This window comes from Rana temporaria, chromosome 3 (genome assembly GCF_905171775.1).
Source record: "Rana temporaria chromosome 3, aRanTem1.1, whole genome shotgun sequence".
Lineage (NCBI taxonomy): Eukaryota > Metazoa > Chordata > Amphibia > Anura > Ranidae > Rana > Rana temporaria.
This window is the reverse complement of record NC_053491.1, coordinates 100,815,701-100,838,520: the sequence shown is the minus strand read 5'-3', so window position 1 is coordinate 100,838,520 and position 22,820 is coordinate 100,815,701. Positions and strand designations below refer to the sequence as shown.

The following is a 22,820-nucleotide window of genomic DNA, read 5'->3' as shown; positions in this document are numbered from 1 at the left end:
AGAGAGGTGAAGAGGGGTGCAGACAGGTGGAGATGGGTATATGGAGAGATGAAGTATATTTCTTTCACACACCATACTAAATCAACTATGTGCTGCAACAACTCCCAACTGGTCACGGTGAATGTCATGGATAAGTACAGCGTGCCCACGATGTCGGCAGCCGAGGCCGAGCAATCGCTCGTGTCTCGGATGCTGCCGCCGCCATCCTCGGTGAGGGAATCAGGAGGTGAAGCGTTGCAGCTTCACTGCCCAGATCCCTACTGCGCATGCATGGGGTGGCGCGGCCCGTCCTCACTGATCCCCGCTCTCTCCTGGGAACAGTGTGTTTCCCAGGAAACAGCGGGGGGAACGGGGGTTACTGGAAGTGACGTGACTCCCACGGGAGTCTATGCCCAGAAGTGGGTGCGAATACCTGTCTTAGACAGGTATCTGCACCCCCTCCCCCTTAAAGGTGCCAAATATCACCCAAACCACTCTTTGCTTCTCCCAAGATTTCCTGATCTCTAGCTCGCTCATCAGCTCCTCAAATGCTTACCTACAGAGCCTCTCTCATCCTCTAGAACTCCCTACCCCAAATTGCCCAGCTATCTGTTATTCTAGCCACCTTTAGTCAATCCCTGAAAATTCATCTCTTCAGGAAAGCCTATCCTGCCTTAACCTAAAAACCAAACTTTTACTATCTCCATGAACCTCACAGTTCTACCTTTTTTTTTTATCATGTACATCCCCCTTGGTTGTAAGATTTCACGAGCAGTGTCTTCCTAACTCTCTGGTCTTAAATGGTATCCAGTTGTGCTGTCTCCCTTTATATTGTAAAGTGCTGTGCAAACTGTTGGTGTTGGTGCTATATCAATCTTGAATAAAAATAGTAATAATAATAACAACGGCTATTGTTCATTTAAAGGATAATTTCACTTTTTAGAAAAACATAATATATGCACTTTTTTTGCAGGTAAAACATGCTTTTTTTTGAGGCTGTAAAACATTGCACCAGCGATCAGTAGTTCGCTGGTGCCATGCAGGTCTCTGCTTCTCTACATCCCATTCGGGCAAGCAGATATCTGACAGGAAGACAGAATGAACCAACAGCTGTAAAGGCTGCCAGACCTTGTAGTTTTTCCATTTACACAACACTGTGAATGGATGACGAGTCCGGGTGGGCGGGCAGAGAACTGCTAGACCGCATTTGTTTTAGAGTGTGACAACTAGCAAGGGGAGAAGATCCCCCACTAGCTGTCAGAATGGGGGAGAGGGGGCCGGTGCATCTGTAACATGTTACATGTTACACCCTGAGCATGGATGTAACATGTTACAAAATGTGAACTTATCCTTTAAAGCTTTCCTAAATTTTGAAACTCTCCTTCAAGCACAGTTGAACGGGAGAAGTTCATAAACATACTGCAATTGCTCAATCTAAAGACGGACATATATGGATCGAAATTTGGCCAGTTCAGGAGGGTTTTTCCTGAATGATCAGAACCACGGGTCATAGCTGGCTGGACTGATCAGTGTATTCTGACTGCGGAAAAGTTTTCCTGCCATCAGAACATGACAGCACAGCAGGAGTATTCCCCCATCCACCTCGAATGTGTAACTGGGGGAAGCAGTTCATTTTTTTTTTCGTTCAACCCACTCTTTGAAAAAAGATTTTTGTAAGGCTAGCCTAACTGTAGTCATCGAAAACAGGTAACTATTGTTTCACGCTTTTTTTAGTTCATTTAGTAGTGGCATTCCAATTAGTAGCTGATCTAGAGTTATGCCTTGCACACACGATCGGAACATCTGATGAAAAAAGTAAGACGGAATTTTTTCATCGGATATTCCGACCGTGTGTGGGCCCCATCAGACTTTTTCCGTCGGAGTTTAGAAATAGAACAAATTCTGATCGTCTGTGTTGAAAAAAACACGCATGCTCGGAAGTGTTGAACTTAATTTTTCTCGCTCTTCGTAGTGTTTTAAGTCACCGCGTTTTGGACGGTGGGAATTTGGTCTGATAGTGTGTATGCAAGACAGCTTGAACGGAATTCAGACGGAAAATTCCATTGGAAATTCCGATCATGTGTACAGGGCATAAGGCATTAGAGGATAGAAACTGGTAGAATGATAGCCGAGGCAACATGACATAATGGACATTATGGGATATGTTACGCCGCAGCGGCGTAACGTATCCCATTTACGTTACACTGCCGCAGGTTTACAGCGTAAGTGCCTGATTCACAAAGCTCTTACCTGTAAACTGGCGGTGTAACGTAAATCCGCTCAGCGCAAGTTTTCAATTCGGCGGGCACCATTTAAATTAGGCGCGTTCCCGCGCCAAACGTTCTGCGCATGCTCCGTTGGGAAATTTCCGACGTGCTTTGCACGAAATTACGGCGCCCCGACGGTTTTTTTGAACGGCGACGTGCGTTACGTCGTTTCGTATTCCCGGACGTCTTACGCAAACAAAAATTTTAAATTTGACGCGGGAATGAAGGCCATACTTTGGCTGTTCTAAAGATAAGCCATGATAAAGCAGGCGGAAGTTTGCGACGGGAAAAACGACGACGTAAGAGATTGCAACGAACGCGCGTATCTTCGTGGATTGCCGTAAGTAGTCATTTGCATATTCTACGCCGACTGCAATGGAATCGCCACCTAGCGGCCGGCCAAGAATTGGATCCTAAGATCCGACGGTGTAAGTCAATTACACCTGTCGGATCTTAGGGCTATCTATGCATAACTGATTCTATGAATCAGCCGCATTGTTAGGACGGGCGGATCACAGAGATACGACAGCGTATCAGGAGATACGCCGTCGTATCTCTTTTGTGAATCTGGCCCTGTGTTCTTGTGAAATGACAATAGTGATACTTTTCTACAGTGACTATAGATGTTCAAAGTGTTAGCTTCTTTTTTCCCGGTGGGTTCTAAAAGTGAAAGCACAATTATTACTGAACTATATGAACCAATTAAAACATAATCATAAATGGCCACAGGATGAGTGGTTTTGGCAGTTTATATAGAATACAGTGAGGTATTATATAGTGCAGACACTAGAGGGCACCATCTCCTCTACTTACTGCTTCGGTGATCCCACACCGTCCTATCGAGTGGTTCACTGGCTGAGCAGCAAATCTTGTCAGTTAGAGTTCTGCACTCTTTGAGGGAGTGCCGTATTTCCATAACTTGCTTGCCAATTACCAGAGGGTCTTTGCCAATGTCTTCAAGTTGTACAGAAAAAAAAAGAAGAAGAAGATGCAGTTACAAACATGTCACTATTCCTGTCCTTTGAGTTCTTTTGCCGTCACCAGATAGAAAAGTTTTGTTAATTTCAAGAAATGTTCAACTGCTCCCGAGTTTGTATACTTGTTGTGAACATTGATCATCTCATTAAAATCCCTATTTGTTTGTGATTACGTAAGCAATTTTTAAAACTGAAATCCAGGCAAACATCTAAATACACAAATGATTTGTTCTTCTGTTCATCCAATCCTGTGATTTACACAGCACAGTTTTGTCTAGCATGGAAGGCAACCTGACTTTCTCTGCTGCAGTTTCACTTTCACTAGCAAAAGGAGAGATAGCACACTCATGCGCTTGTCTTTCTGCGGTCTCCTCTTGTAAGCATGCACCTTGCACTACAGCACAGCTGATTGGCTACTTGTACAGCGCTTGTCACAAATATCAATTCCTGTGCTAAAAAAAATATTAATGCTATATAAGGTGCTTTACACCTAATTAAAATGTGAACAAACTATAAAACAATATATAAAGTCCCATACACGACATGAAAATGCAGGTGTTCTAAATAAAGTATTAGACTTGGGGCCAGATTCAGATAGGAAATACGCCGTCGTATCTCTAAGGCCGGCCGGTCGTATCTATGCGCCTGATTCATAGAATCAGTTACTCATAGATCTCCCTAAGATCCGCCAGGTGTAAGTGACTTACATCGTCGGATCTTAGGCTGCAATTCCAGGCCGGCCGCTAGGTGGCGCTTTCGTGTCTTTTACACATCGAATATGCAAATGAGAATTTACGCCGATTCAGAAACGAACGACCGCCCATCGCTTTTTTTTTACGTCGTTTGCGTACGGCTTTTTCTGGCGGTAATTTACCTAAACGTCGAAACCAATGACGTCCTTGCGACGTCTTTTGGAGCAATGCATGCTGGGAAAATTTGCAGACGGCGCATGCGCTGTTGGATCGGCGCGGGGATGCGCCTGCTTTAAATAGTACACTCCCCCTGAATTCCGCCGGGGGATTTACGATATGCCGCCGCAAGTTTTGAGGTAAGTGCTTTCTGAATTAAGCACTCGCCTCAAAAACTTGCGGCGGTGGATCGTAAATCAGATCCGCTAACTTATCTGAATCCGGCCCTTGGTGATTGGTTCCAAAAGTGCATGTGGCCAACTATCCTTAGTATGGTCGGATGTGCTTGGTGGGCATGTCCCCTTTATTGTTTTAAAATCTTTTTTAATAATTTTCCTTTAGAAGGACATAAAATTCTAAATCACATATACATGTAACATTCCTAGAATATGCATACTACAAAAACATTTGAAACACTCCTTCATATACATATAGGGCCATATTCTGAGTAAAGTTACGATGGAGTAACTCAGGATACACCGTCGTAACTCCCTTTTTTGACCCGTGTATCTATGCTCCTGATTCTTAGAATCATTTTTGCATAGATACACTTAAGATCCGCCATCTGTAAGTCACTTACACTGGCGGATCTTAAATGCAATGACGCCGGCCGCCGCTAGATGGCATTTACATGAAGGAGTCATTTGCATATGCAAATGATCCTTCTACGCCGATTCACGAACGAGTTCGCGTCGCGTAACCGTCGCTAACGTCGTTTGCGTAAGCGGAAACTTACCCCTGCTATATGAGGGGTAAGTTTCCGCAAGTCTCGCGTAGGCCATGTTACGGATGGCGTCGGGTCCCCGTCGTGTTTTTTCGTCGGATACGTCGTTTACGTAAGTCGTTCTTGAATACGACTTTACGTCAATGACGCACACGTCGGCGTCATTGACGTTTTCCGCCGAGAACTGGAGCATGCGCACTGGGCTTTTTGCAGCCCGGCGCATGCCCAGTTCTTTTGTATCGGGGGCGCGCTTCATTTGAATAGAAGCCGCCCCCTTGGAGATCCGCCAGGCTACGCCGGGACACTTACACTCCGCTGTCCCAACTTATGGAGCAAGTGGTTGGGGAATACAACACCTGCTCCAGTAAGTTGGGACAGCGGAGTGTAAGTGCCCTAAGCGAAGCAGGCGGATATTTACTCAGAATATGGCCCATAGTTCCAAAATTCTCTCAATCCACAAAAAAAAAGGGGGGCAAGGGGGATGGTGAAGGGAAAAAAAAGTGTCCCCTTTAAACCCACTACTCCTTGTGTTAAACTTGTGTGATGTTGAAAATTTGATAATACCATTCAGAGGGAAACAATAAGAAGGAAGCCCATAGAGTAGAACCGCTTTTTTGGAGTTTAATAAATAAATGGTAAGAGAAACTCTCCCTTGTTATAGTGCTGGTTTTTACCTGGCACCTGGTGTGTACAGCATTGCTTATTTGTAAATGGAGCCCACCGTTCCGATTCCGTGATGGGAAGTGTGGCTCGGGTCCCCGTTCAAAGATGGCATAGACCGTAGACGGAAGTTACTTTACAATGATGCTGACAAACCTTCCACATGAAGATTAATTTACACTTCTACAAGTGGGGCCTGTTTGTGAATCATTCTGGGCCCAGGTAAAGTTTACCTTTAGGGTATTTAGGTGCAAAGAGCGCCCCTTTGGAAGCTAATACCTTGGTGTCATCGCTCTCTGGTTGTGCCTCCTGCCTTTCCTTGTGCATTTGCACTGACTGCTGCACCTCCCTTGGTTCCCTTGCATTCCTCTCACTCCTGGACCTCTTGCTTGAAACCTGTGTCAGCTAGGGTTCTAGAGCTGGACCCTTTCCAGGCCACCTGTTTCTATTTCAAAGAGTTTCCTTTTCCTTGGAATATCCTAGTTCCCCAGCAGTACCTTGTACCGCTCTCCAGAGGGTCTTTCTCTCAGTGGGTCTTTTGGACCTGTCCCTGGGTATCCTACAGGTGAACCTAAAACTCTTCAGTGTTTGGACTCTTGTGTTAGACCTAGTGCTCTTTCTCTCCTTCCTGTTAGGTGTTAAGTGCAGCGGGACCATTCACCCTTTCCACAATTTCTTATCACCCTACTTAAGCCATTATCTCCGTTGTTGAAGATTTCATTCCCGAACAGTCTAATATGCCTGCTTCAATGGGCCAGGTAGTGCCTGGTGTATCTACGCAGCCTCACCTTCAGTTGTGAAATCTCACCTTTGACGGGTCTCCTGGGTCAGGCTCTGTTTGAAATTATTGAGATATTACTGTTTCATCACCAATGAGAACGGATGGGAGTCCTTCCTGCCTCAGGAAAGTTATTCTGCTCCCTGTGCTTGATGATACTGTGGAGCATTGGCCTCACACATATTGATTCCCTAAGGAGTATTTTACTGGACACCAGTTCCTCTCCGCTTTGGTTACTGAGAAGATGTTCAGGCTTTCGCTTCTATGTATGCCTATGTATTTTTATGCTGTAGGTACCGGTAGACAGACATTGAAAACCCCTTACTGACACCACAGACTCACTTAACAAGAGTTAGGTCCTTTTTCTTTCTGAGTTAGGTTGAGGGTGTAAAGGACGTGGCTAGTGACACCTGATGCACACCTGCATGGCATCAAGTTCTTGCCATTATCTGCTACCTGTCTTCTGCTGTCGCCTAGCTGCCTGTTGCCTTTGTTCCTCCACACTTCTACTTCATATGTACCCATGGAACAGTGACCCTATATGAGGTTTCTACAGCTATGTTTCCCTTCAGGTCAGCTGTATATCGACACTAACTGCCTTCACTATAGGTTGTATGTTGCACTTACCTCAAGCTGGGGATCTATTGATAGGCATTAGCCCTTGGCATGATCCTGTCATTTATAGGAACTGTCAACCTTACCTGTTTTCCTCATGTCCATGGTACTTTCTTTCCAGGGAGTCTATACTATGATGATGCAGCAGTTTTAGTAAACTATTGACCTACGTTGGCCTGGAAACTGTCCAAGTTGGTAGGCTTTGTCCATTATCCCTGTTTCTGCTGCACTACTTTGTTGTGATTTCTCAGGTGGAAAATATACATACGGTCATCTCATCATAGTTTACCTGTCCCATGTGGGGTTTATCCAGTATGCTTGGGCTGTATGCATGTGAGGGTGGCGTCTAATGCACTTTTTTGGCTTTTTTGAGACAACGTTGTCTGTTTTTATAGGTGATGGTGGACGATTCCTGTATAAGTATTTATTAAATTGATTTCTTAACTTTTGTATGATAAAGTAAATTTAGTATTTTTACAGATTCAGTTTAGTTTACATTCTTAAGCCTTGTACACACGACCAGTTTTCCGGCCAGGAAAACTGCCAAGAGAGCTTTTGGCTGGGAAAACCAGACGTGTGTATGCTTCCTAGCAGTTTTCCCGTCAGGAAAACAGACGGGAATCCCGACGGGAAAATAGAGAACCTGCTCTTTTTTTCCCTGTCGGGATTGCCGGCGTTTTTTTTGCCGCCAAATTTACTAATACTCTATAGGAAACACTGCAAGGCAGTGCCCATGGAGCATACACATGGCCAGGATTCCTGGCCAAAGCTCCATAGCAGTTTTCCTGACGGGTTCTCGGCTTTCCCCTCGGTTTTCACTGCAGACTTTTTACCGCTGTGAAAACCGAGCGTGTGTACAGGGCTTGTCACTATATCTCAGCGGCATGTTATTATGGTCCTTATGGTAGTTTCCTCTACCTGCTGTCCTTTTCCTCTAGGCATTGATATTTGGCCATAGAGCCCCACTATATTTATAGTGTGTGGTTAAGTGACTAGAGGTACCCATTGGATACCTTATAGATTATTTTGTTGCTCCTTTTTTTCTTTTTTGTATCTATCACATAGAAAGCATGCTTTCCAATATCCAAGCACCAGACAACTCTCTTCGCTTTCTGTAGAAAAAAGAGATCAGTGGTGCAAAGAAAACAGGAGTATTAATTGCTTCAGGGGCTGGCAAAAAAAAGTAAATCTGTTGCTTTGGCATGCATAGACAAAGCACACGTTTATTTTAATGTTTGTTGCAGACAAGAAGAGAGCAATTCTGTGGTTTTGTTTCTGTAATTTTAATTACAATTATTTCTCTCGATTACTATGCCTTCCACCCACTAAGATTTACCTTCAAGAACATCCTCCAGCATGTGAGTAACTTTCTTTTCCTTCAGAATGTGCTTCTTCAGATATGTCATAAAAATCCCAGAGCTGAATTCCTCATCTTGAACTTCATAGGCTTCTGCATTCTCACTCCTGTTTATGTAGGTAAAAAAAAAAAATCTGAAATTTTGTAACATATTATACACCAGGAATAGAAATATTATTAATAATGCAAATAATATATATTAAACAGTATTTCAGGGAAGAACTGAAATCAGGTAGTAAACTGTTAAGCCCTGTACACACGATCGGTTTGTCTGATGAAAACGGACCGATTGACCGTTTTAATCAGACAAACCGATCGTGTGGGCCCCATCGGTTTGTTTTCCATTGGTGAAAAAAAATAGAACATGTTTTAAATTTTTCCTATGGAGAAAAAAACTGATAGAAAAAAACGATCGTCTGTGTGGAAGTCCATCGGTCAAAAATCCACCCATGCTCAGAATCAATTCGACGCATGCTTGGAAGCATTGAACTTCATTTTTCTCAGCATGTTTTCTCAGCATGTCGTAGTGTTTTACGGATTTTTGACCGATGATGTGTAGGCAAGACTGATGAAATTCAGCTTCATCGGATATCCGACGAAAAAATCCATCGGATTAGATTCCATCAGATATCCGATCGTGTGTACAGGTCTTTAGGCCTCATGCCCACGGGCGTTTAAAAAAACAAGCTGTAAAGCTAGTACCGATGCCAGGAAAAAAGCTTTCAGCTGCATTTCTCTGTCTCTATTCAAAATCAATGGTTCCCTATGGGAGCCAATTGATTTGAATAGAAGTCGCACCAGAAGTTAGATCAAGATGATCCGACTTGCGGTGCGGCTTGTGTGCTGAGAATCTTGAAGGGGAACCCCACCAAAATGGGGTTCCCCCGAAGACGATACCAGACCTTTCGGTCTGGTACGGCTCTTAAAGGGAACCCCCCACACCAAAAAAATGGTGTGGGGGTTCCCCCAAGATCCATACCAGACCCTTATCCGAGCATGCAGCCGGAAGGTCACGAAAGGGGGGGGGGGGTGCCCCCCCCACTGGACCATACCAGGCCACATGCCCTCAACATGGGGGGTGGGTGCTTTTATATTTTACCAAAAATATGGGTAATTTATTGCATTCGTTTGCCCTAAAATTCACGTTAGTGTGTTTTTTACAGAAATTTTGAATTTCTTAGACCTTTGCAGTAATATCGTGTGGCATAAAAAATATGAACTATCGCTATTTCATTCTCTAAGGTGTCTGCTTTCAGAAAACATAATGTTTGGGGGTTTTGTGTAATCTTCAAGATGTATGCAAAAACGGCTCTAGCAGCGAAAGGGTTGACCTTGTCCCAAGTACTAATTCCCACTGCAGATAGTAAGTGTCCTAGAGAATAAAAAATAAATCCTAGTCACTAGGGAAATCAATTTGCTTTTTGTTTTACTAAAATTGCCCCCCGTGTATATTTCTTAGTACTGGTAGGCCCCTTTCACATGTGCGGACCGTATGTCCGCTTTTCCATCCATCCGTTTGCGGATGAAAACGGGACATACATTGGTCCCTATGTGATTGCGGGTGTCAGCGGATGACACCCGTAATCACCCGCCTCCGCAAAGCTCCGATTTTGCGGACGGAAGAAAATCCTATTTTTTCTTCCGTCTGCAGATCGGATCGGATGAACACGGACACACGGCCCGTGTTCATCCGATCCCCCCATAGGGGAGAGTGAAGAAAAGACAGGGCGGTCCCTGCACAGTGTCAGCCGACGGCTCAGCGGGGATTTTACGGAGGGTTCCCGCTGAGCTGACGGACACACAGAGGCCGATCATTACTAATCCGCCCCGTGTGAAAGGGCCCTTATGTGAAAATGGAGAGTTCAGTATAACAAAGCTGGCAAACCATTTTAGCACCCAGAAATAAGTTAGCTGTTTAACATGCTCAGGTTAATTTTTGCGGAACCAACCAGTAATAAAAGTAACAGAAGCTTTGACCACATAGGAAGAGAGGAAGCACCACTTCCACTTAGCAGAAACAAACATGGTTTGTGAAACTTATCAACCGCTGCAGATATACACATGAAAGCTAAACCACCCATTGTGGTAAGAGCTCAGCATCAAATGCAAGGTTAGAAGGCTAACAGAAAAGTAATTTAGGGAGAAAGTATATACAACTTCTAAGAAATGTTTTCTGTTTGTTCCTGTGCTGTGCACACAGGAACTTGTGTTAGCTCACATATGAAGAAATGCAACTCGGGGCTTGCAGAAGGCATTGAGGGCAAGAGTAACACGGACAGGTCTACAAACACGGGCTAGATCCCCTGCAGAGCTGAGCAGAATGGACAGATGACAGGTCCATGTACTTATGCCAAGCAGACACTAACACAGCCCGCTCTGCTCTATGGGCATCTGGATGTAAACAGGCTGGCTGTCCGTTTACATCCAACTGCCCTCTGATCCAGCCAGACGGAGGGGAATGGATCCCCTTCTATTTGTTTTTGCAAGATCAGATCGAATTGGAGGTAGGCAGGTGTAAACGGACACAAGTCCATTTACATCCACCGTTCCATAGAGGGGAATAAAAGGTCTGATCGGGTCCGCCTGAAAAATAGACAGGTGGACCTGATAAGACCACTCGTCTGGACCTTAAGCTAGTAATATATGACTGAATGATCGAAAACAACAAACAAACAAATTCCTTCATCCATGCGAGTGAGGTGGATAGGGGAATCCTGCCTATTGGGATTATATATTCTGACAGCGGGACTCCTCAGTTGTCAGAATACACTGATCAGTGGCTGGGTTGGACTGAGAGTGGTCGTATGTTTGTCTATTACTGTGTATAAGTTGGCTTTGTATACCACTCATATGTTGTTTTTATATCTCTTTCATGACACTATTATGTCTTTCTTTCTATACTCAATAAATACTTATTTTTCTATACTCCATTTGTTTGTGTCACTTTAAAAGTCCCACCCTTGAGGAGGTTCTCCTTGTTTTTTCTGATCAGTGGCTGCAGCCACTGATTAACAAAAGATTTCTAACATTCTCGTTTGACAAAATCAATCTAATGATCGACTTCTATCAAATGTACCAGCCATAGATGGATTGAAATTTGTCCAGTCCCTGTTGAACCAGTCAAATTTCGATCTATGGGCAGCTTAATGCCCCGTACACACGATCCGAATATTGTACAATCGCTTAATAGTCGCAAGTAGAAATTAAATAGGTTATTAAAGTCATGAAAATTCTCGTACGACAGAAAAAAAAATATGTAGTGATGTCATGTGTTGTAATGTATTTGTATTGTATTTTTGGACGACAATTGTACTGACTAAACGAAGATCGTACGATCTGGTATCGTAAGTGGAACATTTTTGTGCATGTCCGATAAAATAATATCGGATGAACTGTCATGATCGGCTCTCGAAAGCTCTGTACTAACGATCAGATTATCGTATGATTCTTCCTCGGATGCCATTTTTTGTACGATATTCGGATCGTGTGTACGGGATATAAGTGTCAGGCCCCGTACACACGACCAGTTTCCTCGGCAGAATTCAGCTTCCGACCGAGTTTCTGGCTGAATTCTGCCGAGGAAACTGGTCGTGTGTACACTTTCGGCCGAGGAAGCCGACGAGGAGCTCGACGAGGAAATAGAGAACATGTTCTCTATTTCCTTGTTGTTCTATGGGAGCTCTCGTCCCGCCGAGCTCCTCGGCGGCTTCAGTGCTGAACTGGCCGAGGAACTCGATGTGTTTGGCACGTCGAGTTCCTCGGCCGTGTGTACGAGGCCTAAGTGTAATAACTGTCACCTTTTTTCAGTTGACTTATACTGTATATTATGACTGATTTAAGGCCTTGTTAGGGCTGTTTGTTTTATCAGATTTTTTGGCTTCCTCTATTTTGTTCTTAATGACACTATTCTCTATGGCCTGCTATAGAAACATTGAAGCAGAACAACTTGACCACCTATCTAAAACCAACACTGCATACCATAGCAAACGAAATGACTTACGTGGCATATCCATAAACAGTGTTCCCTAGGGGCTTCAGAGGAGTCACTGTAGATACTGCACAGTCAGAATTATACCTATGGAAGAGAAGTGATATTAAAATGTGCTAGAAAATCAAAGCATTTATGTAAGCATTTGTGTAACAAGCAAAGTTGCTCACAAGCCTCTGGAATGGGACAACTTGGCCCAATGTGGTAACAAACCCAGGTGTGGAATTATGGACTATGGGATAGTAGGATGGGGAATTATGGAAAAAATAAAAAAGGGAACCTTGAGATGAATAGGACAAAGAAACCTGACTTTTGAATTACACAACCTTCCCTTAATGCATTGGTGTTCAACCTGTGGCCCTCCAGCTGTAGCGAAACTACAAGTCCCATCATGCCTCTGCCTTAGAGAGACATGCTTGTAACTGTCAGCCTTGCAATGCCTCATGGAATATGGGCCACAGGTTGAGCACCCATGCCTTAACCACTTGACCACTGGGCACGTAAACCCCCTTAATAACCAGACCAATTTTCAGCTTTCGGTGCTCTCACAATTTGAATGACAACACTGTACCCAAATGAAATTTTCGTCCTTTTTTTCACACAAATAGAGCTTTCTTTTGGTGGTATTTAATCACCGTTGGGTTTTTTATTTTTTGCGCTATAAGAGAAAAAAGACTGAAAATTCTGTAAAAAAAAATAATTTTTCTTTGTTTCTGTTATAAAATTTGGCAAATTTAGTATTTTTTCTTCATTCTTTTGCATAAATGTGAAAGATGAAGTTACGCCGAGTAAATAGATACCCAACATGTCACCCTTCAAAATTGCACAAGCTTGTGGAATGGCGCCAAACTTTGCTACTTAAAAATCCCCATAGACGACGTTGCAGGGTATTGTGGGGTATTGCAGAGTATTGTGGGGTATTGCGGAGTATTGTGGGGTATTGCGGAGTATTGTAGGGTATTGCGGGGTATTGTGGGGTATTGCGGGGTATTGCGGGGTATTGCGGGGTATTGAGGGGTATTGCGTAGTATTGCAGAGTATTGCGGAGTATTGTGGTGTTTTGGGAGGCATTGCGGATTTTTGCGGGGCATTGCGGAGTATTGCGGAGTATTGCGGGGCATTGCGGAGTATTGCGGGGCATTGCGGAGTATTGCGGGGCATTGCGGAGTATTGCGGGGCATTGCGGAGTATTGCGGGGCATTGCGGAGTATTGCGGGGCATTGCAGAGTATTGCGGGGCATTGCAGAGTATTTTGGGGCATTGCAGAGTATGGGGGCATTGCAGAGTATGGGGCATTGCAGAGTATGGGGGCATTGCAGAGTATGGGGGCATTGCAGAGTATGGGGGCATTGCAGAGTATGGGGGCATTGCAGAGTATGGGGGCATTGCAAAGTATGGGGGCATTGCAGAGTATTGCACAGGGAGGGATGGATGGCTGGATCTGTGACTACATGTGTCACAGATCCAGCCCGCAGCAGCAGCAGCAGCTGCTGCTGCTTCTGCTCTCTCCCCTCTCCTCTCTCACACTGTACCGTTCGGTACAGAGAGGAGAGGGAGGAACCGGCGTCATCACATGACGCCGGTTTGTTTACTAGTGATCGCTCCGTCATTGGACGGAGCGATCACGTGGTAAACCGCCGCTGTCAGCGGCGATTTACCGTGATCCGTGATCAGTCGGGTCCGGAGGTTCCGCCCCCTTGCTGTGAGGGACAGGTTATTTACACTCATTCACTAGCCTGGAGACAGGCATTATGGGCCAGATTCACAAAAGAGATACGACGGCGTATCTCCTGATACGCCGTCGTATCTCTGTTTCTAACTATGCGACTGATTCATAGAATCAGTCACGCATAGATAGGCAGAAGATCCGACAGGTGTAATTAATGGACTTACACTGTCGGATCTTAGGATGCAGTACCGCGGCCGCCGCTGGGGGGAGTTTGCGTCGTAAACCAGCGTCGGGTATGCAAATTAGGAGTAACGGCGATCCACAAAGCTTTTTCCCGTCGTTACGTCGTCGCGAGTGTTAGATTTCCGTCGCAAAGATAGTGCACCTTTAACATGGTGTAAAAGTACTCCACCATGTTAAAGTATGCCTGTCTTTCCCGCGTCGCTTTTGAATTATTTGAAATTTTTTAATTTTCCCGGCGTAACTCTTTTTTCACGTCTCGATTCACAAAACGTCAACACTTCGTAATTTTGCGCAAAGCACGGCGGGAAATTTGCAACGGGAGCATGCGCAGTACGTCCGGCGCGGGAGCGAGCCTAATTTAAATGGTATCCGCCCCATTTGAATTGGGCCGCCTTGCGCCGGACCTGTTTACGATACACCGCCGCAAATTTCCAGGTAAGTGCTTTGTGGATTGGGCACTAAATCGGAAAAATTGCGGCGGTGTAACGTAAACCGGTTACGTAAAATTGGCCCTATTTTTCTGAAGTAATGTGGTTACTTTTCTGGATTTTGACTGGATGTTAGTGATCATAGCAGAAGTCAGTTAGTGACATCACGACTCCACCCACCGAGCTCCAGACAACAGATCCACCCACAGAATCTGCAGTTTTTCAGTTCTTATAACAGACAGAGGGGAGACATTTGACAGGTAAGGATACATGCAGGAGGCATCTATATCCTTATAGATCAGCACTATGGCAGTAGTTTAGAAAGGATGAGAGTGGGTTTACATCCACTTTAATGCAATACTAATCAGATCCTGTGTTTCTAGTATATGGCTGATGAGTGCACTCACTGAAATAACATGGATGGACAGTAAGATACCAACATGACTGTTCTTCACATCTCCATCTCTTTGACAACCTTACTTCCAAATGTTAGGAAATTATTATCATTTTTATTTTCAGCACTGCTAAGTGAATAGACACAAAAAAAAGTAAAAAAAAAAAAAATATATATATATATATATATATATATATATATATATATATGTATTTTTAATATGCTCTTCAAAAATGTGATCAATAATACATGTTTCCTTTTAAAGAAATTACTAAAAAGTATCAAGCACATCTTACATTCTTAATATGTTTGTATAAGAAATTGTATAAGAAATCCACAATGGCTCTAATGTAATATGGTCCAGAAATAATTTGGCAGAATAAAGGTGGATAAAGCACCAGGACTAAATGGCACCCACCCATGGATCCTAAAAGAATTGAACTCTGTAGTTTTAAAGCCATTGTTTCAAATTTTTAGGGTCTCGTTACTGTAATGGTACCACTGGATTGGCGTAGGGTCAATGTGGTACCCATAATTAAAAAGGGATCAAAGCCTGTACCAAGTAACTATAGACCTGTTTTAACTTCTATAGTTGGTTCATATTGATTAGATATTACTATGTGTTTGACATATTAAAAGATTGTTACAGAACATCTGTGATTTTCCGTATATCTGTTGAATTTATGATTCAAAAGAGGCAGCGCAACCTGTTTTTGTTGATACCCGATTTTTTATATTTATTTAGTAATTATTCATACATGGTGCTGGCTGTAGTAATTATTTGTGTTTAAAGCGGAGCTCCATCCTCCACTCTTCGGGACCCTCCCCCCTTCAGTGTCACATTTGGCACCTTTCTGGGGGGAGGGGGGTGCAGATACCTGTCTAAAGACAGGTATTTGCACCAACTTCCGGCCACACAGTCTGCGGGTAGACTGCGGGCAGAACATCAGATCCCGCCCCCCCCCCCTGTTGTGTTCTGGGAAACACTCGTCTCCCAGAACATAGCAGGGACCAGTAAGCACGGCGCAGCATGACTCACGCATGCGCTGTAGGGAACCGGGTAGTGAAGCCACAATGCTTCATTCCTGGTTCCCTCACCGAGGATGGCGGTGGGGGCAGCAGAGTGACGAGCTATCACTCGTCTTCTGCTGCCGACGTCGCTGGACTCCAGGACAGGTAAGTGTCCTAATATTAAAAGTCAGCAGCTGCAGTATTTGTAGCTGCTGGCTTTTATTATTTTTTGTACGGCGGAGCTCCGCTTTAAGCAAGAGGAGCGCAAAAGTTTTTGATACATTGATATTATTCGATGTATGGTTTTAAGTACAACATGGGTTCCCCTTAAGTGTAAACACACATACCACTTCCTGCAGGTATCTAGGAGAACCACATTCAAGGCAGTCCTTCTTTCTTGCATCTTCTGCAGTATTCTTTGTACGCTGATGCAATTTTCAGGCCTGTATGGTTGGGGAGCATCAATGGGGACCATGTAGTTCCTCCCAGAACGTTCATATCCATGACCAGCATAATAAAATAGCCCTAAGTGTGCAAGAAACCAAAAAAACTATTTAGGTACATGGCAAAGTGATAAAAGTTATGGGTGTATAATTGTATGCATCGTATTCTATGTTGCATTGTAGAAAAGCCATTGTTTAAGACATAGATATACATATTTTATGTAACCCAACTTATGTTTTTTTTGTTTTTTTATACTGCACTAACATACATAATCATTTATGTTCATTATTTTTGTGAAACAGAGATCACCCTAACTATATATTACAGGTACTTATATAGCACCATCAATTTACACAGCAATTTACAGATTTATTGCACATTCGCTTCAGTCCCTGCCCTCAAGTCGCTTACAAACTAAGGTCCCTAACTAATGGCCTACTAGGGCCAATTTAGACTGGAGATAATTAACCTACCAGCATGTCTTTGGAGTGTGGGAGGAAACCCACAAAGATTCAAACTGACCTTAGTACTGGTATGTGGAAGTGCTAAACCAACACTGCTTTTTTTTTAAACTACAATAGAATACATAAAAATATAAGTTTTTTATTTTTGTGCAACAAAGATCACCCTAAAATGGGTAATTTTCACATAACATAAATGATTGTTGACAATCCTCCCTAGCAGCACAGGGTTGTCAGTTCAAATCCCAACCACAATACTACCTGCTTGGAGTCTGCATGTTCTCCCTGTGCCAGCGTGGGTTTCCTCTGGGTACTTTGATTTCCTCCCACACTAGAAAGACATGCTGGTAGGTAATTTGGCTACCTTCTAAATTGGCCCTAGAGTGTATATGTATGAATGCAAGTAAGGGGCCTTAGGCCTCGTACACACGAAACACATTGTTTTGCTCATTGAGTTCCTTGTGAAGCCGTCGAGGAACTTGACAAGCCAATTTTCTCCATTCCCGTCAAGGAAATAGAGAACATGCTCTCTTTTTGGCTCGTCGAGTTTCTCGACAGTTTCCTCGACGAAAATGTACACGCGACCGGTTTCCTCGGCAAAAAAAAATCTCCCAGCAAGTTTCTTGCTGGTTTTTGCCGAGAAACTCGGTCGTGTACTCCTTGAGGGCAGGGACTGATGTGAATGTAATAAATATATATTCCCACTGCTGATTGGCCCCTGCTGTGTCCAATCACAGCGGAAGCAGGGCTACGGCAACACACGCGCACAAGAGCTGATCACGAGAATCATGTACATGTATGTGATTTTGCACTAAAGGGCCGCCCTGCCGCAGTATATGTACATGCTTAAGCTTATGATCTACCAGAATACCCAGATCCCATTGACTCCAACAACTGTTCCCCTCTTAGTATGTATGGTGTAGCATATTTTTAGCCCCCAAGTGCATAACCTTACATTTATCAACATTAAACCTCATCTGCCACATACAGTATCTCACAAAAGTCAGTACACCCCTCACATTTTTGTAAATATTTTATTATATCTTTTCATGTGACAACACTGAAGAAATTACACTTTGCTACAATGTAAAGTAGTGAGTGTGCAGCTTGTATAACAGTGTAAAAGTGCCCAGTCATAGCAAGGTACTGGCAGCAGGTGACGAAGATATTGACTGCAGTTTTGTCAATTCCTGTTCCATGTACTCCACTGGTGTGTTTGCTAGGGGTCCTGGACAAAGAGCTGTGGCTGAGACATACTAGGACCATGTTAATGGAAACACTATTTTTTATGGCTCGTAAACCTGTGGCACTTAAGTGGATTCAGCCCACCCCTCCATCTATACGCACATGGCTTCAGTTAGTAAATCAGGTATTGCCTTATGAAAAACCTATTTTTTAACACAGAGGCTGCCCAGCTAAGTATAATAAGGTTTGGGATTAGTGGCGGTGCACCCAATAAGAGCGCACGGGCGCCGACCCCTCTATCACGCCACCCCCTATATGACTAATGGATAGTTTAATGCATTCCATGAATCTATTCATGGCCACCGCTGCCACCCGTCCGGACCCTTTTTTGTGTTTTTCTGTTATTAAACATGTATATCAGGATTGGTTTAAAGGGGATTGCTGTATAATTGTCATTATGCAAAATATTTCTGCATTGTAAATGTACCTCATTGTTCTATGTGCTCATGTTGAGTTCAATGATTATTGTCACTGTCTTATACCTTTCAATAAAAATAGTTAAAAAAAAACAGTGTCAATTTGCTGTCCTCTCAAAAGAAGGCAACATGGCCATTAATATCTAAACCGCTGGCAACAAAAGTGAGTACACCCCTAAGTGAAAATGTCCAAATTATGTCCAATCAGCCATTTTCCCTCCCCGGTGTCACATGACTCGTTATTGTTACAAGGTCTCAGGGGTGAATGGGGAGCAGGTGTGTTAAATTTGGTGTTATGGCTTTCAATCTCTCATACTGGTCACTGGAAGTTCAACATGGCACCTCATGGCAAAGAACTCTCTGAGGATCTGAAATTGTTGCTCAACATAAAGATGGCCTAGGAATCCTCTTCTAAAGATGATGCACAAGAAAGCCTGCAAACAGTTTGCTGAAGACAAGCATACTAAGGACATGGATTACTGGAACCATGTCCTGTGGTCTGATGGTGTCAAGCATGTGTGGCGGCAACCAGATGACAAGTGTGTCTTGCCTACAGTCAAGCATGGTGGTGGAAGTGTCATGGTCTGGGGCTGCATGAGTGCTGCCGGCGCTGGGGAGCTACAGTTCATTGAGGAAACTATGAATGTTAACATGGAGGACGTGCAGGAGACCGCCGCTGACTCGCTGCAAGACAGGTAAGTGACGGGCAGCATCTGATGGGGCACAGTAGTGGCAATTGATGGGCACACTGGCAGCATCTGATGGGGCACAGTAGCGGCAATTGATGGGCACACTGGCAGCATCTGATGGGTAACAGTAGCGGCAATTGGGGGGGGGCTGTATGCAGGGGGCCCCATACAACATTTTGCTATGGGGCCCTGTGATTTCTAGTTACGCCCCTGCACTAGGAAATTGATTCTTCTTTTAAAAATGTGACAGTTATTTAATTGAGATTTAAAGTATAATTCAATTTTTTTGTTTCTTCTTACCCCCTCCTGTTTAGTAAAAAAAGAAAACAATAGCTTTGCCAAATTGTACAGGCAGGCACTCTAGCCAGTCTCCTGTGTGCGCAGCCTGTTGTTTTCATGCCCCCTATAATCACACAGGCTGGTCTCACAGTACTAAGCGGCACTTACATGTCATTAAAGGGGTTGTAAAGGTAACATTTTTTTTACCTTAATGCATCCTATGCATTAAGGTAAAAAAAAACATACGACAGCACCGCACCCCCCCCACCCCCCCGAGCCCCCGTTTTTCTTACCTCACCCCTCGAAAAGTCCCGGGCGCGTCCTCGTCATCCTGTCCGGTTCCAAGCCTGGCCTTTGATTGGCTAGGCTGGATGGATTGATAGCAGCGCAGCCATTGGCTGGCGCTGCTGTCAATCACAGCGGATGACGTGGCGCGCCGGGGGCGGGGCCGAGTGATACAGTCGGCGGTTATGGCTGCCGCTGTATCACGGGAGCGCGCTCGCAAAAGCTTTCCACCATGCGAGGGAGCTCGCATGAAGGTGGAAAGCTTTTGCGAGGAGGAGCCGAGACAGCCGCCGAGGGACCCCAGAAGACACGGATCGGGGCCACTCTGTGCAAAACGAGCTGTACAGTGGAGGTAAGTATAACATGTTTGTTATTTTACCCCAAAAAAAATCTTGCCTTTAGTGTTCCTTTAAGTGAGTGCCACTCAGTCCTGGAAGACTGCTTGCCACCACTGGAGGAAAAATAAAGAAGCAGTGTGTTGCATTGTATAGGTTTTATTTTTTATTAAAAAGACAGTGGAGGGATAGCTGGTGGCAGCAGATGGATAGAAGGCTGGAGTTCCACTTTAAAATGTACAGTCGCATAGCTAAAAATTAAGTTACTGGTTTTGTCAAAACATTTTACTACACAGATTGTGAACAGCATGCATTATTCAGTCCAGCAACTGCATCAGAAGTGCTTTATTCCTTTTATTTTGGCAAAGACTATATTTTCTTCTTCATATTGACTGAAAGCAGAAGTTAGAGGTTTCATTGCCTCACCGTGAAATGAATATGCACCTAAAACAGGTCAAACATTCCCTTTAAGCCCAAGCTAGTTACAAAGCACAGTTCCTTGACCTTCACAAGGTCATTTAGGGCTGGCTGTGGCTGTCTGTGGGTATTATTAGCGGGTGATGCAAACGTTCCTGGAAGGGAGATATATATCTACACCAGGACGGGGAGCAGCACAAGCCAAGCCATGAGCAATACTTTAAAACCAAGTCTTTCAGGAGGAAACTAATTTAGTTCACAAACATTATTACAGGCTACAATATTTATTACTTTTCCTAAATAGTTTCCTTAGCAAGATCACTTTCATTTTATATACTCTAAAGACTCACCATACATCCCTCTGTCCAGGAGTTGTAGAAACTGATGGACTGCTGTTATCATTTCTTCCCGAGTCAAGTCTACAAGTGAGATTACACAGAAGCCCAATTTTCTGAGGAGTGCAGACAGCTCACATACATCAACCATAGGGGCCAAGAGATTGGGATGTCTGATGTAACTATTGTTACCAATCAGCAAAGCAACTTTCCCAGCCGCTGTCAAGAAAAAATATATGTTTAAATAAAAAAAATAAAAAAAAAGTAGAAAGATGTGGCACTTAATTAATAATCAATAAAAAAATTGTTTTGTTTTAACATTTCACCTTCTGCTAAAACTTTTGTGAATCAGTACTGCTTGGACCTTGAAGAAGGGGACACACCCCAAAAGCTCGTCCATGAAAAATGATATGTTAGTGCAAACAAAAAATAAAAATAAAAAAAGGATCACGGACAGTACTCAATTTTCTCTGTAATCAATAAATTGCAATAATTCCAGAGGACACTTTGCATAAGAAGGAAAAGCAATGCAATAATGGCAGAGATAGGTCCTCATTCAATGTGCAAAAAAACAACATAAAGTGCAATGAAAGAATGCAAAATAGGCAATCAGATGTGCAAAAAATAATAGCTGCAAAGTGCACTATACAGTAAGCCCAAAAAAGTGAGAATCGATGTATGAAATACCCATTAATGATATAAACTTATGTTTAAAAAAAAGAATTTGAATAAAAAAAAATATTTAAATCTATAGTTGCCATATGAAATATGATTACTGTATTTTAATCGTTTGCATTATTATGATTCCCATATACAGTAAAAGCCGAATCCTTCAGTACCTGGCTTGGAAAAAATAAAACTATAGCCTATTTTTCCACTTGGTAGCAAGGAAATTAGCGATGGTGCCATAACCAATAGACAAAATTAAAGGTACACAATCCAGCTAAAATACTCTAATGCCTGTATATCTGGCCTATTATTTTGGGCCTCATAGAAAAATGCAGGTGAGTCTTAAATAATTAGCTTTCTTCCCTCATGGCAGGGAAAGCTTTGGTGGATGAACCCCAAATTGGCTATGCCTAAAAATTGAATATGCCTAAAAATTGACTTTGCCTAAAAATTTACTATGCCTAAACACAATTTTTATCAAAAGCAATTTGTTCATGACTGTTCTGCCAGCAAAGCAGGTGCTGGCCATGTGCCACCACCATATACTGGATATACTTTGCTCAATCTATCGCCATCACCCCTTAGAGAACTAAAAACGTTTTTAAAGAGTAAGGGCTCTTTCACACGGGCGGCCCGTTCAGGTCCGCCTGCCAGTTTTTTAGGCGGACCTGAACGGGCGCTCCGTGATCCTCTATGGAGCCGCGGATGTCAGCGCTGACTTGCCCGCTGACATCCAACCCACTCCGATCCGCCAAAGTGTGACTGAGGAAAAACCTACTTTTCCATCCGTCTGGCGGATCGGATCGGGTGAACACGGACAGACGGTCCGTGTTCATCCGATCCCCCCATAGGGGAGAGCGGAGAAAAGACAGGGCGGTCCCTGCACAGTGTGTGGGGACCGCCCTGTCATCCGCCGGCTCAGCGGGGATATACGGAGCGATCCCCGCTGAGCAAGCGGAGGTTTACGGGGCGGATCATTACTGATCCGCCCAGTGTGAAAGGGGCCTTACACTATGGAAGCCTTTCTATCCTTACATGGGGAATGATTGAATACTATTCACACTGAGGACATCCTGAGTAGATTTGCTGGGGACACCTTCCAATTACAGAGACCCGGGGCTGGGAAATAAACCACAGGCGTATGCTTACACCCTAACAAGAGATCTAGCAAGCTGGTTTATCATTGGTGGAGGACCTTTCTTACTATACCCTCTCACATTTTTCTTGGGTGTCGTGGTTTCATGTCA

At 43.8% G+C, this 22,820-nt stretch overlaps 1 protein-coding gene across 1 annotated transcript in view; it reads right to left on the bottom strand.

The window, feature by feature from the left end:
- Nucleotides 1–22,820, bottom strand: part of LOC120931544 (mucosa-associated lymphoid tissue lymphoma translocation protein 1 homolog) — a 110,423-nt gene that overhangs the window by 11,773 nt on the left and 75,830 nt on the right. The window contains exons 10-14 of the mRNA XM_040343101.1: nt 20,920–21,123; nt 16,346–16,523; nt 12,266–12,340; nt 8,245–8,372; nt 3,060–3,200 (exon numbers count right to left, since the gene is read on the bottom strand). Coding sequence (XP_040199035.1) covers nt 3,060–3,200; nt 8,245–8,372; nt 12,266–12,340; nt 16,346–16,523; nt 20,920–21,123 — 726 coding nt within the window. The remainder of the gene's footprint in view (nt 1–3,059; nt 3,201–8,244; nt 8,373–12,265; nt 12,341–16,345; nt 16,524–20,919; nt 21,124–22,820) is intronic.